Genomic DNA, 11,795 nt, shown 5'->3' with positions numbered 1-11,795 from the left:
CTGCTTCCAGGAATGCTAATTTCAATAACCCTTCCCAAGATGTCAGCACTATTATCAAAGAGATCTGGATCATTTTCCCTGCTTTGAAGCTCTCTGCTTGCTCAAACACTACAGGAGGCAAACCAAGAAAAGCTGGAGTGGCATGGACTAGGGAAACAATTTCCTAGTAATGGGTTCCTCTAAGAATATCTTTACATTTTGAAGTTTTGAAAAAAAAAAAAAAGTGCCCAAACCTCCTGAGCCAAGACCATAGGAGATAAAATCTCTTTTCTTTTAAGGCTGACCTATCAGTGGCCATGTTTCTAGGAATGGCTTGTGCATTAAAGAAACCAATGCAGAACTCCAGGTTTGGAGCCACTCAAAGCCACAAAGGTCAGCAACATACGGAGATGGAGCCGAGGCCTTGAAATACGTGGGACGCAGAGAATCCTGGAGAGGTAGAAAGGACAGACCTGGCCGGGATGTCCAATAACAGCGCTGGTTCATGGAAAGGAGGTGAGTCTGGCTCCTGGTCACCACACTGACAACGGAGGGCACTCAGCCTGGCCCTCCCACTGCCCCCATCGGGGAGAGGACCATCAGCTGCAGGCAGAGTGGCCTTGCACACAGAGCAGCGGGCCTGGAGGACTTGGGAGAGCTGGCGGTCTCTGCCCCTTAACTCCTATTGCGTGTTGGGCAGATTATTTGACTTTTTGAAGTCTTTAAAATGGAGAAAGCCTCTGTGGACTACTTCCCATGGTTGCTGTGAGGGTCAAATACAATAACATACCAGCGTGTATTACCTCAGTGTAAGAGACGGAAGATACGGGCCTAGCAGATGGGTTTCCTAAAAATGATATAAACCTTGGCAAAGCAAGGAGAGTTGGACACAACTAAAGTGACTGAGCACGCAGGCATTGCCGTATCTCTATGCCATTCAAAGACCACCAATTACCAGGACAGGCCAGGTCACGTGTGGCTGAGGCTCCTGGCTGGAGCTGGGTCTCACTGCTGAGTGAAGGCAGGGGCTGGCTCTTGGGCCATCTGCCCTGCACTTTTTCCTTCTTCCAGACAAAGGGGACACCCTCAGCACCCTCTGTGGTCCTCCTCTCCCACCTGCGCTGCTCGTGGAGCTCACAGCTCCTCAGTTACAACTCATGGCAGGTGGAGGCTGGGTTACAAGCAGTCACAGGGAACCGGTCACAAGGCTGTCTTGAAGACAGACAGCTAAGAGAAGGGGGCAGCTTCTGCCAGCCGACACCAGGAGGTTTGAGGCCTGGGTGCAGGGTATATGCAGCCTGTTTCATACAGACTGGAGAAAGTTGGTTTAAGAAGACGAAGTGAACGCTGAGAGAGGCAGACACCCTGGACCTCCGGGTGCTGGGACGCCCTACTCCCGAGGTCTCAGAGCTCTCCACCACCCCGCCACCCCGCCCCACACAGCCGGCCCTTGCCAAGCACACGTGGCCCTGCTAAGGAAGTCCTGAAGAAGCGTAAGTCAGGTTTTCTAACACACCATCAGGATGCGTTGCTCCCACACTAAAGAAAGAGTAATTTCCAGACTAAGGTAGACCCATGGTCCATTCAAACAAGCATCCTACTTATGGCAAACACACCAGGGTCGTTTTCAGGAAACCACACTTGTCCTCAAAAATTCAAGCTCAAATGAAGTCTTTAAAATGGAAGTCTTTGAAGTCTTCCAAAACATCTTAGCCTGGCCACATGTTCACTACGGGTCTGTGAATTTATCTTCACCCTTTTGGCATCTGACTGAATTTTCTGTCTTTGTCCACTCGTAAAGATAATCCATTCCTAATATGTACTGCCTACTCTGCAAAGGGACAATTCTTATTTGGTTGATTTCTTACAGTATAAATAAACTCGTCACAAGCCTCTTCAATGCTCAAAGTATGACCTACAGATTCTCTTTGTCAGCTTATTCATGTCACTGAATTTCTGTCTTTCTCAAAAAAAAGGAAAAAAAAATTTTGGCCCCCTAGAAGATGCCGTGGAGAAGAGAATGGCAACCCACTTCAGTATTCTTGCCTGGAGAATCCCATGGACAGAGGAGCCTGGCGGGCTACAGTCCATAGAGTCGCAAAGAGTCGGACACGACTGAAGTGACTCAGCACACACACACACAGCTCTGCATTAAATCAGTCTAGCCATCTTTCCCTAATACTATGGAGAAGTATCGTACACAGAGCCACAGAGTACTCTTGTGTAACCTCAATGTCCCTGAGTATTATATCACTGTTCTAGCAAATAAGAGTAAACAGTGAAAGAAAAGCAGGAATAGAAAAATGAGGGGAAAAAATACTACTGGGATTTATTCTATGACACCAACAACACAAAAAGGTTAGAAAAAATACTCCTAAAATTGTTATTTTTGAGTGGCTGGATGATGGACAAATCCCTTTTTTCTGTATATTTTTCTGCATTAGTAAAATTTCTACACTGGCTATGTACCGTCCTAACTTAAAAAATGTTATTGAAAAAAAAAAAAACAACACTGGAGAACAATGTGGTTAAATAAAGAGTTAAATGGTCAAAACCGAGGTTAAATGAGCAGCTGGAGACGGCAGAGAGCCCTGTCAAAAGCTGCGGGGACATCAGGCCCTCACAGGAGGATCGACTCTGGCTGAAGAGCCTTCAATGGCCCGGATCCTTGCAGGCTCAGGAGGCAGAAAACGGGCTCAGAGCGGGTCGGAGCCTTTCACCAGAGGGCTCACTCCACTTCAGCAAACAATCACACCTAGAACAGAAAGGCCCTTCCTTTTAAAGGTATTTTAAAAGTACATATAAAGGACCTCAGAACAAAAAAAGGCTGGAAGGGTCTGGCGGCATATGTGCTTTCAGAGGCGAGCCTACCACTGAGGAACTAATGGGGCCACCGGGGAGAAAGTGCCTGGATCCTCCCCAGCTACAGGCACGAACTGGGCACCCAACACACACTCATATATAAATGACAACAAACTGAGCAACCACGATGCAACGTGCAGGTGCTGGGAGAGGCCCAGAAGGCAGGCTTCCTGCAGGACGTGACACCTGCACGGGGTCAAAGAGATAAGATTTCTTCAACGTTTCTTTGCCAAGCAAAGCATGTGAAAAAGAGTGCTCAGGGGTCCAGGCAGGCACAAATCATGGGCACTCAAAGGAAGAGAAGCTGTGTAACCCCAAAAGAGTGCTAAGTATTTCACTGAGGAATCCAGTAACTAGATAGTAAGAATAAATAGTGAAATCAAGGCAGAGATAGAAAAAAGAACACTGGAATTCATTTTGTGATACACACAAATGGCTTAGCTTCAGGGAAGACAAAGGTGAACCAAGCCTTGAATAAGGGGTAGAATTTGGATGGAAGTAGAAAGGGAAGAAAAAGGACAGTATGAGCAAAGACAAAGGCTGTGGGGAGAAATAGAATGAAAGACATTTGTTCTTTCAGCAAATGTTCATTGCATGCCTCCTCTGTCCCAGGTCTGCATCCCAGCTTGGGGTGCAAGAGGGAGCTGACATTTAATTCAAGCCAACAGACAACAACCCCGTGAGACCAGTACTATTCTCCCCACTGCAGAGATGAGGAAATGGAGGCTTTACAACGAGCAGTTTTTCCAAGGACACAGAGCTCATAAATAGTATACATCTACTTTTAGGTGTGTTTTTATTATAGCCAGGCTTTTGAGAACGTTGATGAACTGTTTGTTTCTTAAAACATGATGGTTAATGCTCAGAGCATAGCGGGGAACCAAGCAGTCCCTATTCTGCTATTCAAGTGAAAAAAAAAAAAATCATGAGCATGTCTTACTTTCCTTTTATGAATTCTTTTCTGCCCTGGAGGATAAATATGTGGGAGTCTTGAGTCCTGACCTACAAACATCCAAGGCCTTTTGGAACAATTGCTAGCAGGACCGGATCAAGCTCTGGAAACCGCCGGATTATACTGACTGGCAACTGATTGAGTCCATTCACTCCAGAACGTGCTCAGAGAGCAAGGGGAGCATGTTCAGTGAGCGGTCATCTGAGAAAGGTCAGCCGGGTTAACTCCAAAAACGTTTCATAAAGTCAAAACCAGATTGAGGATTTGTGTGGAAAATGTTAAACACACCCTGCTGGAAAACTCAGAGACTCCCTCACGGCCATCGGCCTTACTATTCAGTAAATGACGCATCTTCCAGGAACCTGAGCTGAATGATTCGGAGCTGTCGAAAGTCAGCACGTGAACCCACCAGGTTCCCTGTCTCTGGCCAACTTAACACAGGTTGCCTCCAGGTGATCAAGCTCTTCTGGAAGTAGAGAAGCTTTCAGCCCACAAGGTGTAATTCTAAGCACAGACATACATACATGCAAACGGTGTTGACAAAGAACAAAATAACCTGTTTACATTCTTCTGAGGCTAACCATATGCCTTTAGGTAAAAAGAGGAAAAAACTTTTTATTTTTTTTAGGGTCACTGAAAAGTCATTTGGGTCTACAGTAATTCTTTCTTTGCCACATTAAACTTCTACTTTTCAAACAAGAGGTGTTTCTTGTGGGCCTAGTAAGAAAAAGCTGAGTCTCTAATCAAACGTAATATTAATATAAATTTTCTCCATTATTATAATAGGAAATTCGCTTTTCCTTTTTAATTTCTTTTTTAATCCATTAATTAGAATATAGCTCTAAAGCTTGCAGTCATACAAATCTATTTTTGTGTTTCTTCTGGAGAGACGCATCTGACATTACTATGTGTGATTAACATGGCGCCTGACATGCAAGGGTCATTTCTGTACTTGGAATGTCTAAGGCAGGCAGGCCTGGAATAATCTCCCAGACAGCACTCCGTCATCTACCCTCCAAAAGCTGGCATTGCTAATACGATCTGTGGGGGGAAAATACCAAATACCTAAAATACTTTAAAACGTGTATTTCCATAAAGTAAAGGGAAATAACTTTATTGCAAAACTTGTCTACAGCTGAAGATGTTATCCAAAGTTCAGTTTGACCTGAAAGTGAAAGTGTTAGTCGCTCAGTCATGTCTGACTCTTTATAACCCCATGGACTGTAGCCTGCCAGGCTCCTCTGTCCATAGGATATTCCAGGGAAGAATACTGGAGTGGGTTGCCATTCCATTCTCCAGGGGATCTTCCTGGCCCAAAGATCAAACCCAGGTCTCCTGCATTATAGGCAGATTCTTCACCATTTGAACTACCAGGGAAGCCCTAGTTTGACCTGGAAACTCTCCAATCAGGCAGCGGCTGACTAAGGCATGATTTCAGCGTAATCCCTGAGATCCCTGAGATCATTTCTGTACTTTCTTTTTCCCTCATGTAACGTTAGGGTTTCCCAACCCTTTCATGTTTCCTTGGGGATGGCTAAGTAACAGAGTTCATCCACAGGAGCAGTCCACCCAGTCCTCTCTCCTGCATTCACAAGAATCCATTCCTGCTGGCATCCACTCCAACTTACTAGGACCGACAAGCATACAAAACTTAGACTAGAGAAAAATATAACTTAAAACATTTACTTTTAGGGCAGCAAAGAGAGATGGAAACTTCTACCTTATTCCAAAAAGTAGAGATGTTCACGGTCTCTTATAGCAACTCAAAGTGGAAACCAGCTAGTGTTCCAGGCCGTGTGGGAGAAATGTTGAAGACCAACCCAAACTGCAAGAAACGCTTACCTTGCTGAAACAGGAGGCCGTTCTGTCTCCACTGGCCTATAAAAATCAAGGCCCCACATCTGACTACCTCACAAGTGTCCCTCCCAAGTTTCAGCTCTTGTTTTTCTGGGATACTGGACTTCTCAGACAAACTGAAAACTAGCAGCAGAGAGACCTAACTAGTACTTTTTAATATGTCCTTTACTGTATCCTTTCAGATATAAGGATATCTTACAGCCGTATGGCAGGGTATGGGCTTCCCCACTGACTCAGCGGTAAAGAATCCACCTGCAATGCAGGAGATGCGGTAGGAGCCATGGGTTTGATCCCTGGTTCAGGAAGGTCCCCTGGAGAAGGGAAAGGCAACCTGCTCCAGTATTCTTGCCTGAAAACCCTATGGACAGAGGAGCCTGGCAGGCTACAGTCCGTGGGGGTCACAGAGTTGAATGTAGACTTAGCGACCAACCAACCAACAGTGGTAGGTATGGTTCTCCTCCGCTCAAATGCATAACTTACTGGGGCGGACTTTCCATCTACTGGAAAAAAACAAGAAGTCTGTGAAGACTCATACCCTGTACTTACATGTACTCCTGTGACTGTGGAAATTCTGACCCACCATAAAGATAAAGACAGCCAAACCTGAGGCTGGCTGTGTCTATCTCCCAATCCAGCTCCCTAGGGCTGGCCTCCTGCAGTGGTTCCTAGTGGAACCTCTGACCAGCAGCATTGGCATCACTGGGTAACTTGTTAGAAATGCGCATTCTGCCCCCAGACCTACTGAGTCCGAGACTCTCCAGGGTTCAGTTCCCCAGGTGACTGATGCCCCCAAGTTTGAGAAGCCCAGTTGCAGAGGTAACTATCACACCACCAGTATCTGTAACTCCCAGAGCCTGCAGGTGGCAGTAAAGGCCAGTTAGAAGAATTACAGGCACTAGAAGCTCAAGTTCTAAGTGTTGCAGAGCCAGCCTGCCTGACCACACTGTTCAACAGTTTCTTAACAGCTGGCTCAGCCTCCTCCAATGAGTTTGAAGGTCACAGTAAGTCCCAGCTTTGAACAGGAACTGGACTGAAATTCTTGTGGTCCGAAAGAAGACATATTGAACCGATGAATTTCAGGGATGCAATCAATATTTAATTATCTTAAAGATTTTAATACTATGAGGATACAAACATATTTAAGAATGAAAATTTCAATACTTATTAAATAGAACAAGAAACTCAAATTATTCTCAGCCATTATGTATATCTGAATTATTTTTATGCACTCTGCATGATTAGAGTTCCCACCATTAAAATCTCATTGAGATAACATGTTAACAGTGAGAAGAGAAATTTTCTACTGTAAAGCATGTATCAGGCATCCCTTTACTATTTACTAGACTCTATGAAAACCCTGAATTTTGCATTAATTTGCCTTACACAAACTACAAACATCTTCAGTGAGGATGTGGAGCAAGGGGAACTCTCATACAGCTGGGGGAATAAATCGGTACTACCACTTCGGAAAACTGTTGAGCAATGTCTACCAAAGCTAAACACACAATATCCAGGGCCAGCAATTCCACTCCTGGGTTTGCACCACAGAGAAATGACCACATCCAGATACTTAAAGCCTCATAAAAGTGTTTGTAGAAGTCTAACTTGTAATACGGAGAAGGCAATGGCAACCCACTCCAGTGTTCTTGTCTGGAGAACCCCAGGGAAGGAGGAGCCTGGTGGGCTGCAGTCCATGGGGTCGCAGAGAGTCGGACACGACTGAGCGACTTCACTTTCACTTTTCACTTTCATGCATTGGAGAGGGAAATGGCAACTCACTCCAGTGTTCTTGTCTGGAGAATCCCAGGGATGGAGGAGCCTGGTGGGCTGCCGTCTATGGGGTCGCACAGAGTCAGACATGACTTAAGTGACTTAGCAGCAGCAGCAGCAACTCGTAATAGTTATAACCAGGAAAAAATAATTCAAACATCCATTCTCAGTAGTGGAAAAAAATAATATGACAATGCATACAATAAAATAGACACAGCGAGGAAAACACGAATGAACCAACAAACCTGACCACTGCTACAGACTACGGGTGAGCCTCACAGATGTAACGCTGAGTAAAAGATGCAAGGGATTAAGAATCACATGCTTGACCAAACAGGCAGAACAAATATCTGGTAACAGAGGTCAGCATGGAGGTTACTGAGGTCATCTAGAACAGGCAAGAGGAGCTCACAGGGTAAGTTCTAGGTCTTGATGTGTGGAATGGTGACAGGGGTGTATACATATGAAAAGCTCACTGACTTGCACACTTAAACGTTTTACGCTTTACTATATGTATATGGGCTTCCCAAGTGGCTCAGCAGTAAAGAATCTGCCTGCCAGTGCAGGAGAGGCAGGTATGATCTGGGTCTGGGTTGGGAAGATCCCCTAGAGGAGGAAATGGCAACCCATTCCAGTATTCTCGTCTGGGAAATCCCATGGACAGAGGAGCCTGGCGGGCTACAGTTCATGGGTTCACAAAGAGTCGGACCGGCCATGACCAAGTGATTAAACAACAATATATATGTTATATTTATTTATAAAGGGACAACAATATGTATGTTATACTTCTTTACAAAGAGAAGAAAAGTTAAACACACACAAAATATCCTTGACAGATTATCCTGTAATAATTTTCAATATCCATCATAAAAATCTTCCCTGATGGCTCAGAGGGTAAAGAATCGGCCTCCAATGTAGGAGACATAAGAGATTCAGGTTTCATCCCTGGGTCAGGAAGATTCCCTGGAGAAGGAAATGATTACCCACTCTAGTATTCTTGCCTGGAAAACCCCATGGACAGAGGAGCCTAGCAGGCTATAGTGCAAGGGATCACAGAGTCGGGCACGACTGAGCAACTAAGCACACATGAAAATCTAAATTACTGGGCAACTACATCTGACATCAGAGTCTCATTTACTGCGAAAATACTGCATTTGCTGAGCTACATCTCAAAATCAGATACAGAGAACAATGGGCTTTCCTATATTCAATTATGCCATCAAATCAATGTATCCTCCTATGAAAAGGCCAAAACTTTCTGGCTTGCACTCCCTGGTCCCAAACTCCATTTATTCTGCCACTTCATGCCATCATAGGTGCCAACTGATGTCCACCATCCCTAGCCCCTGCAGGCCTGGATGTGGTCACCATCCTGGAGAGGCTGACAAGGCTGGCTCCAATCCTTAGCTACCTGCCTGAATCTCTCCGAATCACCCTTGTCCTAACCCCCGTCACCATGCAGCCTCACAAATCAAGGCATGTCCCAGTGCAGGTAAAGTGTTAAGACAGTACCGCCTTCAGGTCAATGCGGACCTATTGGATTCTAGCTTCCCATCTAGTAAGGCTCAGACGCTAAGCCAACTCAACTGTCGACTAGGAGATACCAAATCACACCCCAAGAGCAGACACCTCCAGGCCTCGCCGCTGGCCCCCAGGTCCTGAACCCGCGCCGCCCTCCCCAAGCCTGCGCCGCTCCCTCCAGGCCACCCGACCCACAAAGAACCCGAACCGGGAAAATCAACTCGGTCTGCTTTTGCGCTTCCGGCTCAGGTTTTTAAGAAAAAAAAAAAAAAAAGCGCAACCGAGGGCACTGTGACCAAGAGGAGGAACCACGTGTTCCGGGTGACACTCGGGTCCCCCACAGGCGGCCGCGGGGGCAGGGCCAGGGTCGGCGGCCCCTATACTCTGCGCTAACTCGGGAACAGTCAGGATTCGCGCGCGCCTGCGCGCGAGGGACCGCGGGCCAGAGGGGGCGCGCCCCGTCGCCGAGAACCCGCCTGGCGCGTTCTCGGGCCTGGCCGCCCAGGGCAGGAGCCCGGGCCGCGCGCGCGCGCTGCCGCCGCCCCAGGGCCGGCGTGGTTACCTGGGAGCAGGAACACGTGCTGCCAGACGCGAGCCCCGTCCCCGCCGTCCGCGCCGCGCGCCATGCCGCTCGTCCGCTCCCGGCCGCCGTGGGCCTCAGCCCTCGGAGCGCGGGCTCGGCGAAAGGCGGGTGGCAAATGGCGGGAGAAGGGTCGATTCCGGGAATGCGGCGGGGCCCGGGGCGCGCGGCCGGCCAGGCGTACGTCGTTTCGTTTCCGGAGTCCGCCAGCGGCCCCGATTTCAGAGTTTAAATTGAGCGCCGGGCCCAGGTTGCCGGCCCCCTGGCTCGTCGCCCGCCGGCGGGGAAGGGTCGCGGCCTCTCCCCCCTCCGCGGCTCGGCCAATGGTAGCTGCTCACCCGCGGCGCCCCGTGACGCGGCCCGGGGGCGGGGTCGCCTGGGCCCCGAGGCTCCGCGTCCGCGCTCCCAGGGGCCTTCCGCGCGTGCGGCGGGGCTCAGCCCCGGGGAGATCGCGGCGAGGCCGGGTCCCTGGGCCGTAGGGCACCCGGAGGCTTGACCCTCGCCGCCCCAGTAGGCTGGCGGACGCGCGCACACCTGGCAGGGCGCAAAGCCTGGCGCAAATCCATCCTGAGGACAAGAACCGTCACACCCGAATCCTTCTGCCGCTGTTCCTCGTCAACGTTTCTGGACAGCGCTTGCATTCTGCGTGGAAATTAATGCCAGAATCTGGTGTGCTTTGTGATTCATGACAAAATGCATGCAAAGCAGACCTCAAATTGTGGTTAGTCCTCATTACTCCAAAGAGGGGCACAGTTTGAGGCCCAAAATGTACAGTTGTTGTTTTGGAAGACGTTGATATGTAACGAGTTAAAGTCAAGATTTTTAAAAAGCGATGTTTACAAAGTCAGAGTCATGATATTTACGTATTTAAAGTTCTCAAAAATAAAATTTTAATCGTACACGGTTTTAGAAAAGGTACCAAGTGTGTGTCTCATACTTAAGAATAAGTTTGACACCCTGCTACCCCAGATCCCCAATCCCCCTCCGCCGGGGTAATTACTGTTATCAGTCTCTTATCTGTTCTTCCAGAATTTTTCCATTCACAAACAAGTTCCTGTGTCTTACTCTTATTTTGCACAAATGAAAGAGTAATATGCATAACTCTTAAGGCACTTAACGTTTTTTGTTTAATCTTGAAGATAGTTAAATGCTGTAGCACTAGATCATCTCGGCCTTCTGAAAAGATTCTCTGTTTCTATCCTATTCCCCACCAGGGCAGACAAATGCAACTGAAGGTGACTGCAAGAAACACCTGGCAGAGAGGAAGCCTTTCTGGTAGAGGAGGGGCACCCGGAGGCCAGCTCTGGGGCAGGCAGCAGAGCGGTATTGCTCTAGAGCTATCTTCACCTTTCTCTGATCCTTCCCAGCCGTTGGCTGTTTGAATATGTGTTTTTATGTGGTTGTTTTCACATTCAGTTCAGTTCAGTTCAGTTGCTCAGTCGTGTCCGACTCTTTGCGACCCCATGAATCGCAGCACACCAGGCCTCCCTGTCCATCACCAACTCCCGGAGTTCACTTAAATCTCATGTCCATCCAGTCTGTGATGCCATCCAGCCATCTCATCCTCTGTCGTCCCCTTCTCCTCCTGCCCCCAATCCCTCCCAGCATCAGAGTCTTTTCCAATGAGTCAACTCTTTGCATGAGGTGGCCAAAGTACTGGAGTTTCAGCTTTAGCATCATTCCTTTCAAAGAACACCCAGGGCTGATCTCTTTTAGAATGGACTGGTTGGATCTCCTTGCAGTCCAAGGGACTCTCAAGAGTCTTCTCCAACACCACAGTTTAAAAGCATCAATTCTTTGGCGCTCAGCCTTCTTCACAGTCCAACTCTCACATCCATACATGACCACTGGAAAAACCATAGCCTTGACCAGATGGACCTTTGTTGGCAAAGTAATGTCTCTGCTTTTCAATATGCTATCTAAGTTGGTCATAACTTTCCTTCCAAGGAGTAAGCGTCTTTTAATTTCTTGGCTGCAGTCACCATCTGCAGTGATTTTGGAGCCCCCAAAAAGAAAGTCTGACACTGTTTCCACTGTTTCCCCATCTATGTCCCATGAAGTGATGGGACCAGATGCCATGATCTTCGTTTTCTGAATGTTGAGCTTTAAGCCAACTTTTTCACTCTCCTCTTTCACTTTCATCAAGAGGCTTTTGAGTTCCTCTTCACTTTCTGCCATAAGGATGGTGTCATCTGCATATCTGAGGTTATTGATATTTCTCCCGGCAATCTTGATTCCAGCTTGTGCTTCTTCCAGCCCAGCGTTTCTCATGAT

The 11,795-nt window shown here is 47.6% G+C and overlaps 1 protein-coding gene across 3 annotated transcripts in view; it reads right to left on the bottom strand.

Annotated features, from left to right (window-relative positions):
- Positions 1-9,843, bottom strand: part of RNASEH2B (ribonuclease H2 subunit B) — a 77,143-nt gene extending 67,300 nt beyond the window's left edge. For 2 of the 3 annotated variants that reach the window (XM_055542210.1, XM_055542209.1), the window contains exon 1: positions 9,504-9,719. In XM_055542210.1, coding sequence (XP_055398185.1) covers positions 9,504-9,567 — 64 coding nt within the window. In that variant the 5' untranslated portion in view covers positions 9,568-9,719. Of the gene's footprint in view, positions 1-9,503 lie in introns of all 3 variants that reach the window. The other variant, XM_055542211.1, reaches the window with a different exon arrangement.
- Positions 9,844-11,795: the final 1,952 nt, after the last annotated feature.

The sequence above is a fragment of the Bubalus kerabau genome, chromosome 12 (genome assembly GCF_029407905.1).
Source record: "Bubalus kerabau isolate K-KA32 ecotype Philippines breed swamp buffalo chromosome 12, PCC_UOA_SB_1v2, whole genome shotgun sequence".
In the NCBI taxonomy this organism is placed as follows: domain Eukaryota; kingdom Metazoa; phylum Chordata; class Mammalia; order Artiodactyla; family Bovidae; genus Bubalus; species Bubalus kerabau.
The sequence above is the reverse complement of the archived record's forward strand: the minus strand, read 5'-3'. Positions and strand labels throughout refer to the sequence as shown.